General features: G+C 57.1%; 1 protein-coding gene across 1 annotated transcript; it reads left to right on the forward strand.

Moving 5' to 3' along the window:
* Nucleotides 1-205: 205 nt before the first annotated feature.
* HHIPL1 (HHIP like 1) lies at nt 206-27282 on the forward strand. Its single transcript, XM_068991133.1, has 9 exons — nt 206-487; nt 6997-7643; nt 10873-11016; nt 13712-14040; nt 14494-14620; nt 17457-17602; nt 20672-20753; nt 24297-24379; nt 25897-27282. Exons 1-9 carry the CDS (start codon nt 206-208, stop codon nt 26415-26417), a joined length of 2361 nt encoding a protein of 786 aa, XP_068847234.1. The 3' UTR covers nt 26418-27282.
* The last annotated feature ends 181 nt before the right edge of the window (nt 27283-27463 follow it).

The raw sequence follows: 27463 nt of genomic DNA on the forward strand, positions 1-27463 counted from the left end.
GCCAGAGGTGACCTCCTAGGACGGGAGGTCTCCAGGTCTCCCAGCCCGAGGCTCTGCGGGGCGGGCGTCCCTGGAGGCTGCCGGCGGGGCGGGAGGCGGGCGCTCAGGGCGAGGCCGGCGGCTACTCGCGGGCCGCACTGGGCCGGGGGTGCCTCCCTCCGCCTCTTCCTCCGCCGGCCGGGCCGGGGCGGAGCGGGGCGGCGGCATGGCGGGCCGGCGGGCCGGGGCCGGGGCCGGGGCCGGGGCGCTGATGGCGCTGCTGGCGCTTCGGGCGCTCGGGGCCGCGGCGCACCCGCAGTGCCTGGACTTCAGGCCGCCCTTCCGGCCGCCGCAGCCGCTGCGCTTCTGCTCCCAGTACTCGGCCTTCGGCTGCTGCACTCCCGAGCAGGACGCGGCGCTGGCCCGGCGCTTCGGGGCCGTGGCGGCGCGCGTGGACGCCGCGATGTGGGCCGAGTGCGCCGGCTACGCGCTCGACCTGCTGTGCCAGGTGAGCGGGCACGCGGGCCGTGCGGGGCGCGCGGCGGGAGGGCGCGCGCGCGGGGCCTCGGTCCCAGATGCGAGGGTGGCGGCGGTGGCCAACTCTACTGGGCGAGAAGGATCGAGACTGGGCATCGGGCTTCGGAACCAGAGGCCCCCGGGCGGGGGTCATTTGGCAGGGGGCGGGGAGTCGGGCATCCTCGGATGGCTGTGGGCTTTGCCATCACTAACTTTGTGACTTAGGTTTTCTCTGGGTCTCGGTTTCTCCTCCTGATGAAATCATTGCTCCCTCCGAGTCTGGGGGGCTCTTCTGCCCTGGCACCGCCTAGAGATGCCCCCAGAGCTCCAGCCCCGGAGAGCCCTACCCTTGTCCAAGCTCCAGGATGGGAAGCTTTTGTCCTGCTCCAAGCTGCCTTTAGTTGCCCTTGGAAGGAGGTGGGCGCCCACTGACCCCTGCAGAGGGCATGATCATCGCGCTGGGCTTGGGTTTGTCGAGGGGTTTGGGGAAACCTGCTCCCAATGAGGGGTTTTCCCTCCAACCTGAAGGAGTGCTCTGAGGGCCCCTCCGGACTGCGGGACCCTGACACCCACTGGGGCTCCTACCCTGGGTGACGCTGGTAGTGAGATGTGCCAGGCGGTTCCAGACCCCCTAGGTTCGTGCTGTGCCCTCTCCCTGGGATGGCGCTCCCACCCAGCGTGGGCTCTCTCATCCTCGGAGACCACCCAAGACGTCCCTGTGGTGAAGCCTCTTGGCCCCTGTCCCTCCTCTGAGAGCTGTACCCCGGCTTCTCTTCACACCAGATTGGGCCTCGGTTGTTCATTGTCCTGACTGCAGAGTGCCTGATGACCCCAACCCCTGGCGGGTATTGGGTCAAGGCTGAGAAGTCTAAAGGCTGGCCCAGGCCCAGCCCCGGGAGAGTGGGAGGACCCATGGGTGGAGGGATCCTGTCTGCACAGCAGAGTCCTAGCCCTCTGCCATCAGAGGCAGGTGCTGGTGGGAGGGGTGGGGCCAACCGAGGCTGGCTTGGATTCAGACGTACTAGGGTCTGATCCTGGCTCTGCCACTTCCTGGCCTTGCAGCCCCGGACAGGTCATCCCTCCACTTCAGTTGCATCATGTTTACATTGGGGGAGGTCTAAAGTTTCCCCACCCTCCTCCCCCCACCCCCGCTTGCCATGAAGACTGAATGACACACACTCAGAGCTCAGTGAGCCATTCTGCCTGGATTTCTCTAGTGCCTCCTTGGTCCCCAGTGGCTGCCCAGCCCCAAGCAGGGACTGAGTGGGGCCCAGAGGCTGATTCAGGGAAGGCCTGGAGAGGCAGGAACTGGCCTGGTGATTATACGACCCGGAAGTGGCCACGGTGACACTCGGGCCACACTCATTGCCCATGTGACTGAGCCATCGTCTGAGCAAGAAATAAGAGGGGCTGCGAGGCCTCTCTCTTTTGGTGGACCCCCCGGAACCCCCACGCTGTGCATCTCAGGGGAGCAAGAATGATGCAGTCAAGTGTCCACCTCCCTCACCAATCTGGGGGCCCCGGAGGACCAGATTCTGTAGTCTTACCATGTCAGTCACATAGAACAGTTCATGCGTCCATTCCGTGTTTTTCTGCCTTTTTGTTTTAATTGAGCATTTACTATGTGCCAGGCTCAGCAGGGCACTGAAGGTAGGCAGGTCTGTGGAGGAAGAAGGGAAGGGCCAGTCTCACTACCCTCCCCCTGGCAGGAGGCTCCCCTCTGTCCTTGGGAACCATCCCAGCATGGCCTGGCCTTGAGCAAGCTGTGGTAGAATGGCTGCTAGCATCTCACCCCAAGCATCTTGGGAGTGACCTCATGTCTGGAGCGAGCTTGGAGAGTGCAGCGGAGGCTGGATCATGGTTTCCCTGGAGGGCCTCGTGGGAGGGAGGGAGAGCGCTGGACCAGGGACAGTGTTCCCAGCAAGCCAAGGCCGTGTCTGGACTCAGCACCTCCTGATTTCCACCAGGGGAGGGGGCCGAGGTGCCTTGTTTACAAGTTTCAGTCAGTGATGGAATTCAGGCACTCGCATCTGCCTGGACTCCCGATGGCGAAAGAGACCATAAAACCATGGCTGCGCCCACAGTCCCCCCAGAACATGCGCCCATCTGACACCCAAGACTCCTCCAGATGCCCATGATGGCTACCTAGCCTGAGGGCAGTAGTCCCTCCTGGCCCCTTCAGACTCTTTCCTGAGGCTTTGCCCTGGTCCATCTGATGTCGTAGGAAGGAGAAGAGAGAGCTTGTGATATGTGGTAACTCAGGTCCCAGGTTGATGAGAGCCAGTCTATGCCACAAACTTCCATGTGACTGTGATGGCCTCTAAGTGCCCCAGGCCATCAAAGCCTGGTTTCTGATAGAAGTCTGTGCACAACACGCTCTGCAGGCTCAGCCGCTGGGCAGACAGTGCTTCGGAGCCTGTCAGGAGTTAGCCCTGTGCTGGGTGCTGGGCCTAGGGGCGGTTGGCCAGTCACAAACCCAGTTCTCAAAAGTCTCCTTGTTCAATTCAGGAGACACAGAGACACTTATCAGAATGGGCCAAAGGCTCCCCAAGGGTCACCATGGAGGCAGAGCTCACCCTGAAAAGGTCAGGGAAGCCTTCCTGGAGGAGGGAACACTGAGTTGCCTCTTGATAGTCAGTATTGTTTGAGCACTTACTCAGAAAACACATGTATCGCTTCTGTGTATTTTTCCCAATAGCTCTATGCTTCAGTTTATTTCTCGTGGGAATTTCTTCCCTTTTGTAGACGGGGACATAGGCACAGACAGGTTAAGGGACTTGCCCAGGGTCACTCGGGGAATGGTAGATCGGTCTCCTGTGTGCTCTGACTCCAGAACCCCTCTCTTAATCATTTGGCCATGTTGCCAGCCTTCTTGAAGCCTCACCATGTGCTGGGCCCTGGAATCCCTGCCCTGAAGGATCCCACAGCCTAGCGGGTGGACAGACACACAGAGATAACCAAGTCCTAGTCACGCAGACCACCTGAACCATGGGGAGGTGACAGCAGAGACAGAGCTCACGCCGCAAGCTACAGAATTACATCTAGGTGAACATTGTGTCTGAGACGTGGGCAGAGAACTGTAGGAGCCTCCACAAGGGAGTCAGGGAACAGAGGTGTAAGAGAAGGCTATTGAGTCGGGCTTTGCGGCGTGCATAGGAGTTTGCCAGATGCCGAAGTGGGCAAGGAGGGAATGTCCTACAAGTGAATATTGTGTACAAAGACTCAGTCTTCCTGGGGAACTCCCTGGTGGTCCAGTGGTTAGGGCTCTGTGATTTCACTGCTGAGAGTTTGATTCCTGGTCAAGGAACTAGCCACGTGGCACAACCGAAAAAAAAAAAAGACTCAGTCTTCCTAAAGAGTAGATGATGGACATAAGAAGCCTTCGGGACTCTGGGCTGAGGGCCATGAGTGTCAGCAACCACACAGAGGCAATCCTGGGCAGTAACGTGGGCAGGCTGGTTGTCTCTGTGCTGAAAGGCACAGACAGCTGAGCAATGGGACACTGGGCTGGTTTTCCATGGGTTTTCTGCTGCCTCCCCCCACTGACCACTGTGAGGCTAGTTGCTCTTTATTTATTTATTTTTTTGCTATTTATTTATTCGGCTGTGCCAGGTCTTAACTGTGGCACACAGGAGTTTTAGTTGTGGCATGAGAACTCAGCTGTCGCATGTGGGATGTAGTTTCCTGACCAGGGATGGAACCTGGGCCCCCTGCATTGGGAGTGTGGAGTCTTAGCCGCTGGACCACCAGGGAAGTCCCGTGGGTTGGGTTCTGATGCGTGAAGGGCACTCAGATTGGCTTGCAGAGGTCTGTTTTGCTGCCCACTGTCTCTGGAGCTGAGGACAGTGCCTGGCTTGGAGTCTGAATGCAGTAAGCACTTGTTGAATGAAATTCCAGTGAGTAATCTGAAAAGAGCCCTGGTCTAGGTGTCATGAGACCCGGGTCTGAGCCGTGGCTTGGCCACTTCTTGGCATGCGGCCTTCTTGGAGCCTCAGCTTCTCATATCTAGTAGGAATCACCATGACCCTACCTCGCAAAGCAGAAATGAGCTGTGTGTGCGCACAGACCCTCCCTGATCCATCCACGGCTGCTGGCGGGACTCACGGGGCCTCCGGGGGAAGCGTGAGAGAAGGGGCACGGCACAGAGGCCAGAGCCGGGCCGTCTGGAACACATGGAACACAGCCTCCCTGTCTGGGCCCAGGACGGTGCTCACCAGACCACAAGCACGTCACTAAGTGGCCCGCAGCCCCACGGTAGCAGGAGACAGGCCAGGAGGACTGGCCAACGGTGTGACCAAAAGCCACAGCCGTGTTAAAGGAGGGTGTGGCCTCTGGCCAGGAGCCTGAGGACCCAGCCAAGAGGGCAGCCTGCCACCCACAGCCCCTGGGGACCTCTGGTGGGAGCCCAGCTGGGCCCTTCCTGGGAGCCGGCCGCGTGGGCCTGTCTGTGCCTCCCCTACTGGGGGACGAGCATCCCTGGAGGCCCCCAGGGGCCCGGGGCTGACTCAGACTCGCAGGCCCTGGCCTGGTGAGCTCACGGTGAGGGCGAGGGATGGGGGCTGTGGGCTCGGTCAGAGGTTCTAGCTGAGGGACGTCCTTAGCGAGCCTGGGATGCTGAGACCTTTGCTCTGGGGGGCAGGGGGTTGGGGGGGCTTTCAGCTCTCAGATGGTGGGTTCCGGATCTGGGAGAGGCCTGGTCACCACGTGGGTTCTCAGAAAGCAGAACCTGGGCCAGAGTTCATGGGTTTTTTTCCCTTCTTACGGTGAGCGAACCCTGCCAGCAGGAGTGACAATCTATCCATCAGCTTCCTCTCCCAGGGGCCTAAGGTTTGCCACATCAGGCCTTAACTCCCCTGCCTTCCAGATCCTGCCCAAGCAGGCGCTGAGTGGGATCCCAAGTGTCTCATCAGTGGGGAAGCCCCTGGGGGGAGGTAGAGGAGGGAGCCATAGCTGTTGGGTTTTGCCCCGTGGAGTCACAGACCAGCAGACCCGGGAAAGGGGCCAGTGAGGTCAGGAGGATCTGAAGAGGTCCTGGAGGGGAAGGGGAGCAGGGGAGGAGCGGGTCTGATTCATCTCACGGAGAATCCGGTCTGGCCGCAGGGGACAGGCTCAGGGCCCTGCCTGGAGGGGCCAAACCCAAGGTCAGAGGGAAGGAGGAGGCAGGTCCTGGTGGCCAGGGGGACAGAGGAAGTGGGGGCAGGAGTGTAATCAAGGTACTCATATGTGTACGTGCATCACTTCCCCGGTGCTGGGGGATGGGGTCCACCTGAGACCAAACCCACATCCTCCATGCTCACCGAATGGTGCTGAGTGACACTGGGGGGCCCACACCTTGGTCTCCCCATGTGCAGGAGGGAGCCCCCTCCCCCCGTTGTGGGCTCTTGTGGGGATTAAACGATGGCTGACCAGGGTGAGTCAGTGTCCAGCATGGTGCCTAGGTATTCACCGTGGGCCTCCTGTATGCCAGACACCATCTCAGGCTCTGGGATACGACAGGGACCAACGCAGGCAAAATTCTTGCCCTCGTGGAATTTAGGTTCCGCGGAAGGCAGACAATAAACAAGTAAACCCATTGATTTTTATTGCATTATCAGGGAATGTTACAGTGTTTGCTTTTTTTTGTTTTCTGTTTTAAGCCAAAACAGAGGTCAGGAGGAAATGGGGGTGATGGATGGGTGGTCAGTGAAGACCTTCCTGGAGGTGCCCCTTGAGTAGGGATCTAGAAAAAAGTGGAGTGAATCATGGAGGTATAAGGTGGAGGCAGCATATTAAGACAGAAAGTGGAACTTCCCTGGTGGTCCAGTAGCTAAGTCTCTGCACGCCCAATGCAGAAGGCCACGGGTTTGATCCCTGGTCAGGGAAGTGGATCCCACATGCTGCAAAAGTTCACATGTATTAATCACTCAGTTGTGTCCAACTCTTTGGGACCTCATGGTCTATAACCCGCCAGGCTCTTCTGTCCATGGAATTCTCCAGGCAATAGTACTGGAGTGGGTAGCCATTTCCTTCTCCAGGGGATCTTCCTGACCCAGAGATCAAACCCTGGTCTCCTGCAGGCAGATTCTCTACCATCTGAGCCACCAGGGAAGCTCTGTCACCTACTACAGCTGAAGATCTCGACCGCTGAAACTAAGACCTGGGGCAGCCAAACACATACATATTTTTTAAAAATAAATAAATAAAAGAAAAAAATGTATTAAAATGCCTCAGATCCTTTCTGGCAGACAGTAGGTGCTTAAGAATAACTCCTGATGTTGTTAGTAGCAGGAGTAGTCATAGTGTGGTTATTCTAACAGAAGCATCAAGGCAAGAGAAAGGAGGAAGGTGAGGAGATGCAGGCCCCCTGGAGCTGTAGTTGAGACAGTGGGTGGAACGGACAGATGGCGTCTTCCCATTTTACAGATCAGCAGACTGAGGCTCTAGGAGATGGGGTGAACCGCCCGCGGTCACACAGCTGGTAAACCCACCCCAGAGCATCCCTGCGCGTGCCTGTCTCTGCAGGAATGCTCACCCTACGCCGCCCACCTTTACGACGCAGAGGACCCGTCCACGCCCCTGCGGACGGTGCCCGGGCTCTGCGAGGACTACTGCCTGGACATGTGGCAGACGTGCCGGGGCCTCTTCCGGCACCTGTCTCCGGACCGCGAGCTCTGGGCGCTGGAGGGCAACCGCGCCAAGCTCTGCCGCTCTCTGTCCCTGGACGACACCGACTACTGCTTCCCGCGCCTGCTGGTCAACGAGAACCTCAACTCCAACCTGGGCCGCGTGGTGGCTGACGCCGAGGGCTGCCTGCAGCTGTGCCTGGAGGAGGTGGCCAACGGGCTGCGCAACCCGGTGGCCATGGTCCACGCCCGGGACGGCACCCACCGCTTCTTCGTGGCCGAGCAGCTGGGGCTGGTGTGGGTCTACCTGCCCGACCGCTCGCGGCTGGAGAAGCCCTTCCTGAACATCAGCCGCGCGGTGCTCACCTCGCCCTGGGAGGGCGACGAGCGGGGTTTCCTGGGCCTGGCCTTCCACCCCAGCTTCCGGCACAACGGCAAGCTCTACGTCTACTACTCGGCGGGCGTCGGCTTTGACGAGTGGATCCGCATCAGCGAGTTCAGGGTCTCGGAGGATGACGTCAACGCTGTGGACCACGACTCTGAGAGGTGGTTCCCCCGGGAGCCCAGGCCGGGAGGGGGCGGGGCTGAGATCTGGCAAGGCTGCGCACCACCAATGGTCCGTCGGATCTGCGCTGCGCCCCGAGAGGTGTGAAATATTTTGACTGTCACACCCAGTAAGGGGGCTGAGTCCCCTAGGAGTTCAGGGGAGAGGCAGTTGCCAAACAGACGTCACGGGGACTTGAGTCCAGCTCCCGGATCAGGTACTCTAGATGGTTCGTTTCATTTGGTTTTCATACAGCCCCATTTTACAGATGAGGAAGTGGCGGCTCAGAGAGGTGAAGGGACTGCTAGGTCACCCAGCTAGGAAGTGTCGGAGCTGGAACTCTGATCTGTCTGCTTCCCTCCCAGGCCCAATCCACTGCTCCCACCTGCCCAGCTCTGGCCGCAAGGGACCATTCTCACCTGGCTGGCTCCCACCTCCTACTTGTCACCTCCACACTCCACCCCCAGGCAAATTGCTCCTTCCCACCCTCCCAACTGCATGTTTATCCGTTCTTTGCCTCCAGGCTTCTTCTCCTCCCAATACCCAGCCTGCTTTTTGGGTATTAGTTATGCTCCAGCTGTTTTGAAAACAGGTGTGACAGGGTTTCCCTGGCGGCTCAGAGCATAAAAAATCTGCCATCCTGCCATGCAGGAGACCCTAGTTTGATGCCTGGGTCGGGGAAGATCCCCTGGAGAAGTATTTTTGTCTGGAAGAATTCCATGGACAAAAGGAGCCTGGTGGGGCTGCAGTCCACCGGGTCACAGAGTTAGACACGACTGAGCGAGGAACAATTTTTGACCTGGCCTGGTGTGAAGGGCATACATAATCTGTCTCCAGTAGGAAAATAAGTCCTGTGCCAGGTAATCCAAATAGGCAGAATTTGATACTGGGAATTAGTTCCTCAGGTGTTGGAAATGATGAATGAGAAATGGGGGGGGGGAGATAGGGGGAGAAGGGAGGCAACCCTGAGTTCAGCAACTGAAGGGAGATGACTTCACCTCTTGGACTGTGAGAGGCAGGGTTCCTGGGGCCCCTGAGCTGGGGCCGCTGGGTAGAAGCTGGAACCATGGTGGGTCTGGGTGGGGGCAGCTGGAGCCAGGGAAGAGGTGCAGCTACTGCCAAGACACTGCCTGAAGCAGAGAGAGAGGGAGAAATACCCCTGAATCTCCCCCCACCCCCATCTCATCTCCTGACAGTGCTTTCCTTGGCTGAACCTAGCTGGAGGTCAGTTAGCTGAGGAGCATGGGAAATGTAGTTTGTAGGAGCTGGTAAAGTATCTGCCTGCAATTCAGGAGACCAGGGTTCCCATCCCTGGGTTGGGAAGATCCGTGGAGAAGGGAATGGCACCCTACTCCACTATTCTTGCCTGGAGAATCCCACGAACAGGAACCTGGCCAGCTACAGTCCATGGAGTCGCAAGGAGTCACACGTGACTGAGCGACTAACACTTTCACTTTCTCCCCACAACTCCAGTCTCCTGCCAATGCTTCCCTTGGCTAAACCTAGCTGGAGGCCAGTTAGCTGAGGAGCATGAGAAATGTAGTTTGCAGGAGCTGGCCTTCTGAAGTAGAGAGCAGGTAAGAGGAGGACCGGGGCTCATCTGAGGACAAATAAGCAAATAACAGGACATCGTGCATTTGATAAAATTATAAACTCTAGACATTGAAAGTACAAAAAGAAGGAATCAAACTGACTAATGTGAGAATCTCATGTATTAATAGATTTTGCCTGTGAGCTTCCTGGAAGCCAGGGCAAAAAGAGAAAGCATAATTCTGATTATCTTATATGAGGCCACATAACTGATTCTCCAAGAGAGGCCAAGTTTGTCATGTGACTCTCACAGAGGGGAGACAGAGATAGGATGAATGTGTCTTCAATGATGACTTCAAAAAATGGATTCCTGATGAAGACTGAAGGTGGAACACAAGATATACAGACGAACATATTTCAGAATTGGGGTTCAGCAAGGATCTCTCTGGGGACCTCACAGTACCAGCCTAGAACCTGACTCTTGCAGGGGAAGAGTAGGCATGGCTGGCTCAGGGCGGAGCCAGCAATGAATGGTCATCCTTGCCTGAGTCAGCGGTCAGTCTCTTTTCTCAGGGCTGGATGTCCAACAGTCTGGGCTGTCCTTTCCGTGGGGGACCTGGTTTAGGGATTGTGTGTGGCTCCCCATGTCATGTATGTTGATCTCACAATAGAAAGGCCTCTGGTCTTGGTTCTGACGGTCGAAAGTCCTGGGTTCAAGGTACCTGACATTTCTGTGTCTCAGGTTTCTTATCTGCATTACTAAAGGATTGGCCAGTCAGCCGCCAATCCCGGAAAACCTAAACTAGCCTAAGCATTTTGGTCAAAGGGAATTTAATACAGGGAGCTGGCTAATATTGGGAGGGCTGGAGAAGGAAAAGGAGAGGGTCAAGGTCCCTAGAGACGAGTTCTTTTTAGAAGCGAGGGGAACAGAAGGCAAAGAGGTCTTGGTGCTGCTGGGTTTTGCCGCTCCTGGTACCCAGATGTCCGGGCAGAAAGCCAGGGGTCCACATTCACCAGCCGCTGTCGCCTTCCCTGCAACCATTGCTTCCGGAGGCAGTGCCAGAGACCAGGGCCATGGGGCTCCTCCCTTCCCCTTGCCTGCCACCCTCTCCTGGCAAGCCCTAACTGGAGGCTAGCTGACTGGCAGTGAGGTGGATAATTCCCGCCCTGGCAGTAAAGGAGGTCACTGAGAAGTGAGTGTGGAGCTGAGCACAGTCCACACCCTGCAGCCCGCCTCCCTAGAAGTCACAACCATAACAAATGAGAGACTGTGTCACAAGTGCTCAGCTTAAGTGGCTGGTGTGTGGGTAGCTATGATGATGGAGAAACCAGTCGTGCCACTGACTGGGTCAACGGTTTCACTTGATCATAACAGGGAAGCAGTGGAAAAAGCACTTGACCAGAACCAGAAGTCCCGAGTTCCTGACCCAGCTCTGCCGTCTATGGGCTGTGTGACCTTGGGCAAGTTGCTCAACCTCTCTGAGCCTCTTGGATCTCACTGGCACCGTGATGTGAATTATCCCTTCCTAGCCTGCCAGATCCTTATAAAAATCACCTCCTATAAAGGATATGGAAAGTCTTTCCAACTACGAAATGGCATCTAAGAGAGAGGAGGCTTTATTGCTGTGATCTTGTTTTGTGTTTCTGGCTGAGATTTGTTTGTTTGTTTGCTTTTGTCGGGGGTGGCTTATCTGCTTTTAGGATAATCCTGGAAATCGAAGAACCAGCCTCGAACCATAATGGAGGCCAGCTGCTCTTTGGGGATGATGGGTACCTCTACATCTTTACCGGAGATGGCGGGATGGCTGGAGACCCCTTTGGGAAGTTTGGAAACGCCCAAAACAAGTATGTTCTGATTTGGTGGGTGGGTGGATTGGTTTATGTACTCTCCTGGAGGGCGAATGACTTCCTCAGCCTTGAAACTAGGGCAATAGAAATGGCTTTGGGTCCCAGCTCAGCCTGCAGCTAGCCAGCTGGGGAACCCAGTGCCTTCCTCTTATCAGTTAGAAAGGAATAGGGATCATCTCCGTGGGGAGGCTTGTTATGAGGAATAAAGATGATGCGTACCTGAAAGGTAGCATCACACAGCCTCTGGGAAGATGAGATTTTTCTCTGAAGTCCGCCCAGCCCTGCTGGAGCCAGAGGAAGGAAAAGGGTGCTTCCCAGACCAAATAGGGAGTGTGAGCTGGCTGGAGCAGGGCTGTATGGATGAGCACGTGGGTTTTCTACCCCAAGGGTCACCCGAGATGACCCCGAAATTGAAGCAGAGTCTTGCTCTCAGTTCCTCAATTCTGGGCTTGAGAAGATGGCCTGCCACCATTCCCTTCCTTTACACAGACGCACACACAGACACAGTCTCAAGAGTATAGACGAGGATACCCAGGAGTCTCAGGGCAGCCTCCTCCATTCTCTCAGCCCAAATCACAAAACCTTCCTCAGCCCAAAGAGTAAAAATAGCGCATATGATGCTGATTACAGTAATTAAAGTGTTCCCAGTTTGTGACTTGTGCTTTCATATGTGACAGCGTAAGAATCACTGCAGTTTTCTCCTGTTTGGGATGTATTTAGAGATGAAGTTGAGAAAATAGAAATTAAGGATTTGTGGATAATTGGACAAGACTTAAAACATTATTTTGCTGCTATGAGTTTTGCCCACTTACATATCAAAGCCTGGAGCGTGGTGTGTGGGCTCTGGGGAGTAATCCGAAGCTTGGTGCAGAGTAGGCTGGAGAGTGTGAGAGGAACCCACTGGAGCAGAACCTAGAAGTCCACAATAGGGGATTAACTGCGGGGCAGCTACTGGGGCGGGGGGGAGCGTTTTATCGTGAAAGAGGACACTTGTGTGGTGTCTTTAGTGATGACAGAAATGCTTGGGTGCTGATGCTCTGTGAGGATGTGGGGTACACGGTTGCATCAAATGGGCAGAGCAGCCAGTCCTGCCTTAAGAAGCAGCCCAAAGGGAGTGTACCCAAATGCTAGGGGAAAACCTTGTAGTAAGTGCATCAAAAACTCACAGATGAAGGGGCTTCCCTGGTGGTCCAGCGGTTAAGACTCTGCCCCCAGTGCAGCTCAATCCCTGGTCAAGGAATTAGATCCCACATGCCAAAACCAGGAGTTCCCATGCCCAAACTAAAGATCTCACACACCTCACCTAAGACCCGACACGGCCAAAGAAATAAATAAATACTGTAAGAAAAAGCCACAGATGAAGAGGGTGTGTTCCCCTCTGGACATCTTTAAGCACGTCACAGATTCCATCGTGTGTGACTTTTGTCCTGCAATGAATGAGCCCCAGAAGCTGCTCACCCCAGTGGCTGCGTGGAGGTCCAGGCTGCAGCTGCGCCCTGTTCCGCGTGGCTCTGGAGGCAACCTGCTGAGGTCTTGCTCCCAGGCTTCAGAAGCCGATGTTGCCAGGCACCCTGAAGGGACCTCACTTCCCAGTCCAGAGCTGCCTGGGAGACTGGCAAGTTGTTCCCCTCTCAGAGCCTGAGTTCAGGATGGTGTGTGTGGAGTGTGGGGTGAGCTGAACTGCTTGGGAGGCGTGTTTGGCCCTCTGACCTGCTGCGATGACCTTGGGCGCGTGTGTGAGAGAGAAGGCAAGAACCCCACCTCCCACTTCCTGCTAACATCTGCCACGTTCTCTCCCGTCTCCCTGCCCTCCCTTGTACTCTTAAATGGTGCACTTGACTTTGATTACAGTTATTCATTCATTCACTCACCAAACACTTAATGAGCACCTACTGCATGCCTGTTGTTGTGCTAGGTGCTGAAAGTAAGCTGTAAATAGGCATTATTTTTCTAGTATCATTTTCACCCTGTAGCACAGTCCTGCAAAGAAAGAGAGGGACCATCTAACATTACAGCAGAGAACCCCAAGGCCTGGGGAGGTCAGAAAGTGCGGTGAAGAGCTTGGGTTTCTGCAGCCAGGCTACCTAGGCTGGATCTCAGCCCTACAGTCTATGAGGGGTGAGGCAAGCAGGCAGGGGTGCTCCATGGCCTCTCTGAGCTCAGCTGCCCCGTCTGTGAAATAAATGGCACAACAGCACCCACTTACCTACAAGACTGGGGCTTCCCTGGTGGCTCAGTGGGTAAAGAACCCGCCTACCAGTGCAGGAGACTGGGTTCGATCCCTGGGTTGGGAAGATCCCCTGGAGAAGGAAATGGCAACCCACTCCAGTATTCTTGCCTGGGAAATCCCATGGACAGAGGAGCCTGGTGGGCTACAGTCCAGAGAGTTGGAAGAGCTGGGCATGACTTAGTGACTAAAGGACAACATAACCTAAAACATTTGCTGTGAAGATGAAACAAAGCAACAGATGGTAGGTAAGTCAAATGCTTAGCATGGAGCCTGGCACATGGTAAGGTGTCTGATAACGTCAAATTGAATGATTGGGGTTACCCAGCCGGTGCATGGCTGCTGAGGACTTGAACTTGGGGTCTCTGGCCCCAGAGCCAACTTGCCTTGCACAGGGCGGCCTTGGGCTCCGGGCCCCGCTACCCCCAGCCCCAGCCCCGCCCCAGTCAGTGCTTTCTCCCGCAGATCGGCGCTCCTGGGCAAGGTGCTGCGCATCGACGTGGACGGCAACGAGCGCGGCCCGCTCTACCGCATCCCGCCCGACAACCCATTCGTGGGCGACCCCGCCGCGCGGCCGGAGGTCTACGCCTTCGGGGTACGCAACATGTGGCGCTGCTCCTTCGACCGCGGCGACCCGGCGACGGGCGCGGGCCGCGGGCGCCTCTTCTGCGGCGACGTGGGCCAGAACAAGTTCGAGGAGGTGGATCTGGTGGAGCGCGGCCGCAACTATGGCTGGCGCGCCCGCGAGGGCTACGAGTGCTATGACCGCAAGCTGTGCGCCAACGCCTCCCTCGGTGACCGCCCCACCCCACCCCGCTCCGCGCCCCCGGGGACCCCTCTCCCCAGATCTACCACCCCTCACTCCACGGCTGTGCGCCCACGCCTCCCTCGGTGGCCCCCTAACCTCACCTACCGCCCGCGCCACTGGGGACCCCCAATCCTGGTACAACATCCGCCCCCCCATCGGGATGCGCGCTGTAGCCAGCCGCGCACCCACCAGGGACTTCCGTCGCTTGCTCTTCCCTCCGGAACGGCTCCCCCGCCGCCCTCCCCAAATCTTCCTGCCCGGCAAATCCTTGCCCTCTCCGTACCATACAAACTTTAAGCATCACCCTTTCTCGTTGACTCTCTGGGGCCCTCCTAGGGACCTCCCACCCTTTGGCCGGGCAGGACTCAGGACCACCCGCGGAGCCTCCGGGGGGGGGGGGCGCCCCTGCAGGCTCACCCAGCCTCTCCTCACTCTGCAGATGACGTGCTGCCGATTTTCGCCTACCCGCACAAACTGGGCAAGTCGGTGACTGGGGGCTACGTGTACCGGGGCTGCGAGTACCCCAACCTGAACGGCCTCTACATTTTTGGAGACTTCATGAGCGGGTAAGTGACCCGACAGCAGTTCTGAGGGTCAGGGACCGCAGAGGTGAAAGGTCGGGGAACACGAATACCACCTTTGACCGCTCTAGGTCATCCGTCTCCTAGAAGCCAGGACCTGTGCCACCTGGCCAGAGAGGTCACCGTGCTGGAGAGAGGGGACCTGGGGATCCAGCTGAGGTCAGCCCACTGGGCCCCATGGAGCCTTCCTGCCTCCACCCACTGAGCCCCCAGAGAGGGGTTGCTGTGTTGGGGGAAAAGAGGGGTGTGGTAAATCACATCCCAAACAGGTTTCAGAGAGGGTTCAAGACCATACCTGCCAAGTCTGACGTGGGTCAGACTCTTTCCCCGGGGGAGCTTACCTCATGACCACCTGTTTCTCCCATTGTACAGAGGGGAAAACTGAGGCCCAAAGAGGCCCAGGGAAGCCACACACCTGGCATGATGTTTTAAAATGTAGCTGAGATGACCTGTGTCCCACCTGGTGCGCTTATTAGCTGTGTGACCTTGAGCCAGCTGCTTCACTTCTCTGAGCTTTAATGTCCTCATTTGCAAAATGATAATAGTACCTGCTTACTAAGCTTATTTGAGTCCTGTTCACACATATATGGGGAAGTTCCCTGGTAGCTCAGACAGTAAAGCGTCCACCTACAATGTGGAAGACCTGGGTTCAATCCCTGGGTCAGGAAGATCCTCTGGAGAAGGAAATGGCAACCCACTCCAGTATTCTTGCCTGGAAAATCCCATGGATGGAGGAGCCTGGTGGGCTACAGTCCATGGGGTCACAGAGTCGGACATGACTGAGTGACTTCACTTTCACTTTTCACTTTCATACACATACAGCACTTAGAATCTAGAATGCCCAATTTCTGGTTGATTTGTTGTTGTTTTGTTTTATTAATAAAATGGAAGGATCTGTTAGTGACCTCAGGACCTTCCCAGCCCCCTGTGAAATGAATTTTTTTTTTTTTTTTTTGGTTGCACCATGCAGCTTGAGGTCTTTCCTGGTGGCGCAGAGGATAAAGCGTCTGCCTGCAACGCAGGAGACCCAGGTTCCATCCCTGGGTTGGGAAGATCCTCTGGAGAAGGAAATGGCAACCCACTCCAGTATTCTTGCCTGGAGAATCCCATGGACAGAGGAGCCTGGTGGGCTACAGTCCATGAGGTTGCAAAGAGTTGGACACGACTGAGCGAGACACTTCCCTCTCACTCCCATGCAGCTTGAAGAATCTTATTTCCCCAACCAGGGATCAAAACCAGGTCTCCTGTAGTGGAAGTGTGGAATCCTAACCACCAGATCACCAGTTCTTAATTATTCGCACCCTAGCCTCTCCACATAAGGGCAATTGAACAGGGTCTCTGTTCAGAGAGGAGGTAAGGAAGCCTGAGGCTGGCAGAATTCTTACCTCTTGCAGGCTTCTGAACTGGGGTGGGTTTGTGGCCATTTGTCTATAGCTGGAGCTGACAGAGAACCTTGACCTGGGCCTCTGGTTGCTAGGTCCTTCTCCCAGCTTGGAGAATCTCCCTCTGGACTCAGTTATCCCATCTGGAAAATGGGTCTAGATGAAACCTCTCTTTTTACCCCGATTCTCCTTTTACTCTTCTGCTACGCCCCCCACCCCCACCCCAGAAATGTCCAAGTCACCTGAACATAGAAATTCAGTGAATTTTGCTGGCACTTGCCAAGCTCCTCTGCTGGGTCAAGCTTCATGCCAAGGCTAGAGCAACAAAGTTGAAGAACACCTTACACCCAAGTCAGGTGTGAGTCTCACATGCTTTCTGGGGAAGCCCAGCACAGGAGCAGTCAGGAGGGCTTCTAGGAGGAGGGGCAACCAAGCAGGGCCTGAAAGTATCCATAGGCGACTAACAAGCGTAGAAGGAAGTAGGGACAAAATCAGCATATTCTGGAGATGCCAAATTCTCCACTTTGGGAATTCCCTGGTAGTCCAGTGGTGAAGACTTTGCCTTCCACTCCGGGGCCATGGATTCATCCCTGGTGGGGAGCTGAGATCCCATGTGCCTTGCGGCCCCGAAACACCAAAACATAAACAACAGAAGCAATATCACAACAAATCCAATGACTGCTTTTAAAATGGTCCACATCAATAACAAAAAACAAAAAAAACCCAGATTCTCCATTTAATGCTCCCAAGTGGAGGCAGCTCCCAAGTCTACGCAGCCTTGGAGGCTTCTGAACTGGAAGTTGGCTCCTGACTGCCTCCTGCTGGTCAGTGATTGGAACTGAACGGAGGAGGCTGAAACCAAGTTGGTCTTGTTCACCCATGTGCTTCTCCTGGGCTTCCCTGATGGCTCAGGTGGTAAAGAATCTGCCTGCAATGTGGGACAGCTGGGTTGGATCTCTGGGTTGGGAAGATCCCATGGAGGAGGGCATGACAACCCACTCCAGTATTCTTGCCTGGAGAATCCCATGGACAGAGGAGCCTGGCGGCCTACAGTCCGTGGGGTCACAGAGTCGGACACATGCTTCTCCTGCCGTGTACTGGGTTAGCCAAACAGTTTGCTCGGGCTTTTCCGTACATCTAACAGAAACACCCAAACAAACTTTTCGGCTGATCCAACAGCCGGTGCTCAGTAAAGACTGCACACAGGGCGCTTGCACAGATGTGCTCAGAAGGGCCCATGCTCAGTTTAACGATCTGCCCTCACTGTCTTGAAACTTGTTTTGAACAAGGGTCCTTGCACGCTCATTTGGCACTGGACCCTGTATATTATGTGCAGTCCTGGTTGCATGGCTAACAGATGAGTGGATGGGTGGGTTGGTGGGTGGGCTTCCCCCAGGGACCCTGCCAGGCAGGACCCCTCAGCCCATCCTCCTTTGCAGGCGTCTGATGTCCCTTCGGGAGAACCCAGAGACAGGTCAGTGGCGGTACAGCGAGATCTGCATGGGCCGAGGCCAGACCTGCGCGTTCCCAGGCCTCATCAACAACTACTACCCACACATCATCTCCTTCGCCGAGGATGAGGCTGGTGAGCGCTCCTGAGGCCCTTCCATCCGGGCTGCCCCTGCCTGGCACTGACCCCTCACGCCTGGGTGCTTCTGGCCTGGGATTCCCGGGATGGCGTCTCAGGCCTGAGTCACCTTCAGGCTGGAGGGTGACATGTTCAGAGGTCTTGAGCCTTGCCTGGGTGTCAGTTCTCACCTGTCTGAGCTTCCATTTCCTCATCTGGAAAATGGGAGCGGTGGTCCCCCACTCCCACCACGGGCAGAGTTACTGGGAGGGATCACGGGACCCCACAGGAGGTTATGGGGCCAGGAACGGGTGTGATGGTGGAAAGGCAGGCAAGTGGCGGGAGAGTGCCTCCCTGGGGACCCCCAGCACCCTGGATTCCTGATGGGAAATGCACTGGGGCCTATGAGTGAAGCCGCATTGTCCTTGGAGAGTGGTAGGCACTGCTTTCTTGCCTGTTAGTGGGTCCCCTGTTCAGGCGCTTGTGTTTTCAATGCCAGGAGCAGAGGGGGAGGGGAGAGGAAGAAGGACCCTGGGGGCTGGATCCCGCCTTTGTCCTTGGCCCCGGATTGTCCCTGGACAAAAGCCGAGGGGCCCCCAGTGGGGCTCAGTGGATGCTTGGCCAGGTTACTAGGCAACACCCTCCCGAGGGCCTTTCGAGAGGTGTGCCCCCGCAGGGCCCAGTGCCCAGAGCCCCCGGGCCTGAGTCTGGGAAACCTTTGTTGAACCGACACTCGTCAGAATCTAAGTTTTCACAGGGCAGCCCCAGCCCCCACCGCCCTCCCCAAGCCCACTGGGCCCTTGAAAGCCTTTTCTTTTGGTCAGTAGGGGGTTAACATGTTTTGGAAGGGGGGGGTGCCCTTTCCCGGTGCACCTCCCACAGAGCCCAGACCCAGAGGCAGGCCCGGGGGGCCCTTCTGAGTGACACCGAGGGCCAGGAGGAGGCCCCTCAAAGACAGACAGGCTGAGGGACAGCCTGCCGGTGAGCGCAGGCAGGCGGCCCCTGAAGTCATAGAGACCCGGGGAGCTGAGGCCTGCAAACTGCCCCAGCTCCCTGCAGCCTCTGCCTCTCGGCTTGCTCTTCTGATGCTTGTTAATTGCACAACAAGGACCTCTGCTGGCCCAGTGTCCTCCAGGGACAGTCCAAACTGCAGAGACCAGGGGGACGGCGTGGCCCTGGGCAGAGCTTAGCAGTGCCATCAGGGATCCCTGGCTGCGCATGGGGTTGGGGGGCCATGGCTTCCCACAGATTAGGCTGGATGGGGCCTTAGAGTGGGCCCAGTCCAGTGCTACCACTTTACAGATGGGGGAACTGAGGCTGGCTTTTCCCGCCCAGCCTTGGGATGGGGAGGTGGGGCACTGGACACAGCCTGGCCCCCCCGAGGCCTCCCAGAGCAGGGTCTCAAGCTGGAGCTCTGTCAGGCAAAGGCAGTCGATGGAGAAGTGCATCCAGGCCAAGGGGGCAGCATGTGCGGGGACCCCAAGTTCCTCCAGGGCCTGGAGTGTAGGTTCAAGGAGGGCTGCCCAGCCAGGGAGGAGCCAGGCCGCTCCCAAGGCCTCTCTCCAGAAAGGCGCCCAGAGACCGGAAGTGATGGCTCAAGTTCACGGCTGTGCCTGTGGACTCTCCAGCAGGGACCAGCTTGCTGGAACCCTGCTCCCTCCCACAGGGTGCATCCACCTCGTGGGCCTATTCCACCCCACCACCCCCACCACGGTAGGGCTGGGGCTCCTGGAGGGAGAAGTCAGAGGGCATTGACTGCTAAGCGTCCTGCCCTCCCCAGCCCCCAGTTCCCCGATAGCTGGCTCTACCCTAGTTACACAGGTCATCTCTCAAGCGTCTTCCCCTTCAAGAATTCTTCAGGTTTCCTGGGTCGTGATTCTCAGACACCACTATCATGTAACCCTCCATGACTGCACCAGTCACCAGGGTCATGCTTTCCTCCAAGCTCCCATCTCACTGCCTGTCCTAGCCTCTCTTTGGGGAATCCACCCCTGCCCTGATCCTTGGGAGAGCTCTTCGCTGCCTCTTATAAGGATGGGAGGTATTAGCACGGCTGAACCATCACACTGAGCCACATGTGGCTTATGTCTAGGCCTCCCAGCCACCATATGTCCTATATCAGCGTGGGCTTGGGGGCAGGAGATGTTTCTGAGTTCAGGGCCTGCTTAACCATTCACCGGCTGTGTGACTTTGGGCAAGTCACTTGACCTCTCTGAGCCTCTATTTTCTCATCTGTACATTGAGAATAATGAAACCTACTTTTTGGACATTTGTACCTGTGGCTGCAAGGGCCAGGGGTTGGGAAACGGGTGAGGAGAGAGCAGAGAACTCAATTCCCCTGAGAGCATCCATGGTCCAGGTGCTCGTAAGTCCACTTCTACAAACTGAGGCTGGAGGGCCTGTCCCAGAGCCGCGGGAGCTCACGTGGGGCCAAGTGCCAGGGCCGGGATTCACACCGGAGACTCCCCAGGCTTGTGCTCTTCTGGCCCTGCTACCGGTCTGGGAGGTGCCTGCTGCTCCATGGAGAGAAGGGGGTCCCTGTCCCCAGGGGCCAGGCAGGGCCCGGGCCCCGGGTGCCCGTGACAATAACAACAACGGCAGTAATAGTTCTCACTGATGGAGCAGGTACCGCACGCTCTTGTTATCCTCACAACAGCCCTATGAGGCAAGCCTGTGGGGGAATGCGGAAGCTGGTCAGCAGTAAGCAGTCGATGGGGAGCTGGGCTATGGTCCCCCGCTGGTGCTCAGAGGTGTGTGTGCTGGGCATGAGACTAGGCAGGGACCAGGAGTGGGGTCCCTGGGGTCACCAGGAAGGAGGCATGAGCAGAGGTCAGAGCCGGGGTGGGTGCAGGCAGAGTGGCCAGCACCCCCGGAGGCTGTGCTGCAGAGACCCCAGGGTGCATCTGGATGCCTTTCTCAGCCTCATTTCCCCGTTCTGGGGACTGGAGAGGTACACTGACCTGGAGCATCTCCCCTCCTGGCTCACTGAGGTTGGGGTGTGCCCCAGAGCCTGAGGTGGGGGCTTGGGGCTGGCCCAGATGGTGTTCCAGGCAACAGTCTCACCCTTTGCTTTGCGTCTTGTTCCAGGGGAGCTGTACTTCATGTCAACAGGCATGCCAAGTGCCACTGTGGCACGTGGGGTGGTCTACAAGATGATCGACCCTTCCAGGTGAGTACCCACCTCCCGCCCATCCCACCCCCAGAGGGCCTGAGCCCCTTCTGTCTGCCAGGAGCACTCCCCTCCGTTACCGCACTTCCCCTCTCTACCGCATCCTCAGGTGGGTGTGATTGACACCCCCATTTTTCAGAAGAGAAAACTGAGGCCCAGAGAGGGGAAGTGACTAGCTAAGCTCATACTGCTGGTAAGGGCAGATCTAAGATTCAGAACCTCTCTGCCAGCCTTGAAGTCCTGCTGTATTCATAGGTGGTGCTATTGGTAAAAAAAAAAAAAAAAAAAAACACACACACCTGCCAACGCAGGAGACGCCAGAGATGCAGGTTCAATCCCTGGATCAGGAAGATCCCCTGAAGGAGGGCATGGCAACCCACTCCAGTATTCTGGCCTGAAAAATTCCATGGACAGAGGAGCCTGGCAGGCTACAGTCCCTGGGGCTGCAAACAGTCAGACACAACTGAAACAACTTAGCACGCATACTTCCATCCTTAGAAAGGTGCCAAAGATACCAACGGGGGCTGAAAACCATGGACCCCACCATCACATTTTTAAAAATTCTTTAAAAAATTTTAACAGTTTTGTTTTACAGATAAGTTGCCATGATAGCACAGTTTCCCGTATAGCCACCAGTCAGTATTCCCTGTTATCATGGTACATTTGTCAGGATTAAGGACTTCCCTTGTGGCTCAGATGGTAAAGAATCTTCCTGCAATGAAGGAGAACCAGGTTCCATTCCCTGGTCAGGAAGATCTCCTAGAGAAGGGACTGGCAACCCACTCCAGTATTCTTGCCTGGAGAATTCTGTGGACAGAGCACCCTGGTGGGTTACAATCGATGGGGTCCGAAGGAGTCAGACACAACTGAGCAACGGACACTATCACAGTTAATGAACCGATACTGGTACTTTACTATTCACTAAATGCCACGCTTTTTAAAAAGTCAGGTACCTCCATACTTTAAAAAGAAGGATTCCTCTGGTTTTTCCCTCATGTCCTTTGCTTTGGAATTCCACCCAGAACTCCACGTTGTATTTAGTTACTGTGTCTTGTTAGCTTTCTCTGGTCTATGACCGTCTCTCAGACATTCCTCGTTTACCACACTGTTTTGTTGAAAGCACAGAGCTCTTCATTATTGACATAACTATCAAGAAAAACATAAGTGCTTGCTTCTTTCCCTCCTCTGAGGTCTTGGCCCCGTTTGGATTGCTGTCGTTGTGGAGGAACACGGGCAGACTTTGCATTTTTCTTTGTCGGTCTGTCCTTATTTTGCTTAAACATTTCCAGTTTGCAACATCACCCTCAGAAGGCTCGTTTTTGATGGCTGCATAATTTTCTGTTGAGTCACTGTGCCGTGACTGCCTTATCCATCCCTTGGACATTTAGGTTATTTCCAATTTGGAGGGGAAAAACGCTTCTCTAAGGAAATATCACCTAATTCATGCCAGATGCTGCCTGAGACCCACCAACTCCTTTAGTCTGTACAGCGTCCTTCTGCGCTTACGCATGCAAGATTAGTCTTTTCAGTCGTGTCTGAGTCTTTGTGACCCCATGGACTGTAGCCCGCCAGGCTCCTCTGTCCATGGGATTTTTCAGGCAAGAACACTGGAGTGGGTTGCCATTATCTTCCTGACCCAGGGACCAAATCTGCGTCTCTTGCATCTCCTGCATTGGCAGGAGGATTCTTTACCACTAGCGCCACCTGGGAAGGGTAGCTATTCCCTCCTCCAGGGGATCTTCCCAACCCAGGGATCGACCCCGCGTCCCTTGCAGCTCTCTGGGCTCATGACCCGCTTACAACAGAGGGACCTGAGGCTTAGGGATCTCTGCTCAAGGTCTCATGGGTCAGAGGAGCAGGCAAGAGGCTAGACACCCCTTTCCCGCACCGTCTCTGACCCTTCTCATCCCTTGCACTTTTCTCTTTTGGAATCCACGTTAAGTTTTTGCACCCACAACATACGGCACAGGGGCCGCATTCCAGAACATTTGGAAAATGAAAAAATGGGAAGTGGAGGGGGTAGGGTGGGGGTCCTCTGCCCAAACATAGCCACTGTGGGATTTTACTGGGTGTATCTCCTACCCTTTGGCAAAACAAAATTTTTTTTACGTAATTTCCTTAAGGAACAAAACTCAGCTGGGTCGGTCTGACGCGTGTGGCTATTATCTGGAGCTCAGAGCAGCCGGAAAAACCACCCTTTCTGCAGCTTGGAGAAGGATGTGAACCAGGCTGTGTTTCAGCCTCGGGGGGTGGGGGGGAACGGCCCACGTCCCGCATCCTCCCTCGCTTTCTCCCTTCTGCCGGGGCTGTTTGAAAGCCACCGGGGTCACGTGGCTGCTTCAGCCTTTGGGCTTTCCCCTCGTGCTCCTGGAACCCATTGAAGTCTTGGACCCACGTGGGCTGGTCCCAGAATAGGGTCGGTCCCATTCAAAGACTCACAGATCAACGGCCAGAAGCTCATTAAAATGGGATTCCATTCCTTCCTTGTGCCCCTCCAAGATGTCCAAGGAGACCCAATTCAGAGCCCTGGCAACCCTTCTCAGGCTCTTTTCTCTCCCAGCGCTCTCCAACCTGGCACTCCAAGGCCCCCAGTTCCCTCAGCTCTGCTGCCAGCCCCGAGGCTCTCCCGCTCTCCCCGCTTTATTCTTCAGATCGACTTAACCTTTCCCTTTGATTCTGTATCACCAGAAATCTCAGAACCAGAGGGACAGAGAGAGACCCTCCTCAAAGGCTGTGGGGGATGGGGGCCAGGATAAGATGTAGGGATGGGGCTACTGTGGCAGCTACAGGAGTCAGACCTGGCAGGCTGGGGAGGAGGAGTGGGGCGCTTGATCTCATCCCAAGCACGCTTCATGCCCTGAGTTAGCAGTGGCCGCTGGGGCCCTCGTGCACTTCAGGCAGAGGCTTGAGTGGGTGTTCAGCAGGCTGTTCAGGGGTGTTCCTGTCCTGGAGTTGGGCTCTTGGGGTCTGGGAGGTGTGTGCAGCAGGAGTGTGCTGTTGGGTCCGACTCTCGTAGCCCACCAGGCTCCTCCGTCCAGGGCTTCTCCAGTCAAGAATACTAGAGTGGGTTGCCATTTCCTTCTCCAGGGAATCTTCCCGACCCAGGGATCGAACCTCTGTCTCTGGAGTCTCCTGCAGTGGCAGGCAGATTCTTTACCACTGAGCTGCCTGGGCGAAAGTGAAAGTGAAAGTCGCTCAGCCGTGTCTGACTCTTTGCGACCCCCTGGACTATACGGTCCATGGAATTCTCTAGGCCAGAATACTGGAGTGGGTAGCCTTTCCCTTCTCCAGGGGATCTTTCCAACCCAGGGATCGAACCCAGGTCTCCTGCACTGCAGGCGGATTCTTTGCCACTGAGCCACCTGGGTGCTGCTCCATGAATGGCCACCCTTGTTACCGTCCACACCGGCCCAGGCCTGAACGCATACCTGCCCTTCCCCTTCATGCACGGCTGCAGGGGGTGCGTGATACCGGAAGGACACACTCAGGGTGAGCTCCCGGGGGGTGGGGTGACTCATGACGGGACGTCCTGTGTGTTGGCAGACGGGCACCACCAGGCAAGTGTCAGATCCAGCCCTCCCGGGTGAAGGTCAGGAGCCGCCTCATCCACTTCGTGCCCAAAGAAAGTAAGTGCCTGCCAGCGGGAGACACAGAGGGGGTTTCCGCAGCCCACACTTGCCCCTCCCACCCCCTAGATGTGCATGCTCCTAGCTGGGTCTGGATGCCCTTCCTCGGCTCCCTCACTGGGCCCAGCACAGTGCCCGGTGCACAGCAGACACTCAGAGGGCGTGGAACTCCTGAAACTCCCTTCCCCTGGTGTGCGTCAGTCCCAGGCCACGGAAGGCGGCTCAGAGGGGCTGCAAGTGTCAGAACCCATGTGGCGAAATAGTGGGTCCCAGGCAAGGCTCACTCAGAGTTCTAGGGAGAGGCAGAGAACGGAGGCCGATCTATATGTGAGCGAGAGTGGGAAGAGTTATTCTCAGCACAAGGGCACCTAGGGGAGGGGACGTCTGGGCCAGGTCTGCCATAAGCTGGTTCTGTTTTTGACAAGCTTTGTGGGGAAGAAAGGGGTGCCAGTCCTCCGGAGGGGCCAGGCAAGGCCACAATGACCGCCCGTGGGATCTAGGGCCCTCTGAAGAGGATATGCCCTGAGGAGGGGCTGTTCCCGTGGGCTCAAGCTAGGTGGGAACGGACCCTGTGTTGTCAGATCTTCCAGTTCTTGAAACAATCAGGATATGCATGCTTGCATCCATCCCGCACATGTATGTGCTTCAATCTGGGGCTTTAACGCTGAGCAAGCAGATATGGTCCTTGCCTTCTTGGGTTGTTATTATACAATCTCCTGATTTGGAAAATATTGGCAACTAGTTCACAATTTTAAAAACCACCCTGTGGGCCAAAGGAAATATTTTAGTGGGCTGAGTGTGCCCAGAAGGTCTCCAGCTGGCACAACCAGGAGGTGGGGGTGGGGCAGGAAGAGGGGGACTAGGCAGCAGGGCAGTGGGGGTGCCTGGCCCTGAAGAAGGAGAAGGAGTTTGGGGGAAGGGGTGAGCTGGGTGTTCCGGGGTGGGAGGTAATTCTAGCCCCAGTTGGTTTCAAACCTTGGCCCTTTCCCACTCACTCATGCAGTAGTTTCTGCTCTTATGCGAGGTCCTGGCTCTGTGCTGGATGCCGAGGCTACAGGAGAAGTCAGACCAGGCCGTGTCCCGGCTGGGGCAGACAGAGAAGTCATTTAGTGTCCCAGGACCCATGGGAGAAGTTGTGCGGGGCGCCTCCAGGACCCAGAGCCAGGAGGAGCTGGAGGGGGTGGGGGTGGGGGCGGGCCGGGAAGGGCCCGGAGCTGATGCGGGTTGAGCCCGGGTGGGGAGGACGGTGCGGTCCAGAGGTGGGGAAGGGCGGGCTGGGCAGTGAGGGCAGCAGCAGGGCTTTGCAGAATGACCCGAGAAGCGCCTAGCCCCAGCTCCAGGTTGGCATCTGTGGGGTCAGGGTGACCCCAGAAGCGCTGTTGGGGACCTCATTCTCAGGGTCTGAGCAGAGGGAAGAACCAGGACACCTTTCCCTGGGGTCTGCCTTCCAGGGTGGAGGACTGGGGTGGGCTGGGGCGGCTGGGGTCCCTCTGACCGCAGGCTCTTCCTCTGTGCAGAGTTCATCCGGAGGACAGAGCGCATCCCACGGCCCACCAAGGCTCCCCGCCGCAGCCGCCCTACGGCCGCTCCGCCAGCACCCACCCCGCGGCCCTCACGGCCCACCCCGCGGCCCGGGCGCCGTCGGGGCAGCGGGCGGCGGCGGGGACGGCCCGGCACAGCCGATCCCGAGCCCTCAAACGGCGCAGTGCGCCTGGTGCGGCCGGCGGGCCTCAGCCCGGGCCGCGGGCGCGTGGAGGTGTTCGCGGGGGGACGCTGGGGCACCGTGTGCGATGACGCCTGGGACACCAAGGCGGCGGCCGTCGTGTGCCGCCAGCTAGGCTTCCTGTACGCTGCGCGGGCCGCCAAGCGCGCCGAATTCGGCGAGGGCCGCGGCCTGCCCATCCTGCTGGACGACGTGCGCTGCACGGGCAGCGAGCGCAACCTGCTGGAGTGTGCGCACGCCGGCCTGGGCTCGCACAACTGCGGCCACCAGGAGGATGCCGGCGTCGTGTGCAGCCGCGAGGACCCCGATCTGTAGGCGAGCATTGTCCGGCCGGAGCCGGGGAGGCCCCTCCACCCAGGGCGCGCGCCTAGTGCATGCGCCGGGGTCCGAGGGTGGAGCGGAACGTGGGGCGGGTGCCTGGGGTGACCCATCTGCAATGCTGTCGGGTGGATGCGTGGGAGGCGTGTGCTGTGCGCACGTGTTCTCTGTGTTTCTGCCCCTGCGTCTACCCGGAAGCGGCAGAGTGTGTGGTGGGGGGTCGGTATGGTCCCTGTGGGCGCCGTGGTTCTGGGTAGAAGTATTCTTCCTTCCAAGCATCTCAAGCAGCAGGCCAGGAGCACAGCCCTGAGCACCGAGGACAGCTGCCCTTCAAGGGTGGACCTGGCCACTGGCAGCATTAACAGAGGTCCGCCGGTGGAAGGAGGGAGGGGACCAGGACTGCCCTGCTCAGCTGGGGAGTGGAAGACCTGCCAGCCAGCTGGATCATGGCCTGAGAAATGCGACCCGAAGGATGTGGACCGGTGGCCTGGCAGTCAGAGTTGTGCAGGAGAGCCTGAAGGCATCTAGTGGGACCAGGGAAGGCATCAGAGGGGTGGGTCTGGGGTGACCCGTGGGTGACGGGAGTCAGGCTGCCCTGGGGAGGGCAGGCAGGGGGCACTAGGTGACTGCAGGGAGAAGCCTCCCAGGCCCAGCCAGTCCAGGCATCATGGTCGCTGGTGAGGCTTCAGGTCTCTCTGCTGTCAGGCCTGTGCCAGGACCACCTCTCTCATCTGCATCCCCACCCCAGCCCCTCAGTGAAATCCCAGGGAACCTTCTGCTTCCTCTGGTCCCGCTCCAGGGGCTGGCCAGGCTATGGGCCCAGCGAGACTACTGATGCTCTGTCACCCAGGGCTGTGCCAACAGCGTGACTGTTTACAAACCCTCCTTCCCGCCTCTTTTCTCTGACTGGAAGCTGGGGGTGGGAGAAGGGGCCCCGGGCCTGCAGTTGCCCTCCTGCTCACAGCTGGAAGTTCTTTGCCTGCAGATGGCCCCAGCCTGGGCTCATGCTAGGCCTGTCCAGCGGCATCAGTGTGGCTGGGTTC

Source organism: Capricornis sumatraensis, chromosome 19, assembly GCF_032405125.1.
Source record: "Capricornis sumatraensis isolate serow.1 chromosome 19, serow.2, whole genome shotgun sequence".
Lineage (NCBI taxonomy): Eukaryota > Metazoa > Chordata > Mammalia > Artiodactyla > Bovidae > Capricornis > Capricornis sumatraensis.

Coding starts and splice junctions, on each gene's coding strand:
- HHIPL1 (XM_068991133.1), top strand. CDS start 206: ATGGCGGGCCGGCGGGCCGGGGCCGGGGCCGGGGCCGGGGCGCTGATG. Junction 17,603..20,671: donor CTTCGCCGAGGATGAGGCTG/GTGAGCGCTCCT, acceptor GTCTTGTTCCAG/GGGAGCTGTACTTCATGTCA. Junction 20,754..24,296: donor AAGATGATCGACCCTTCCAG/GTGAGTACCCAC, acceptor GTGTGTTGGCAG/ACGGGCACCACCAGGCAAGT.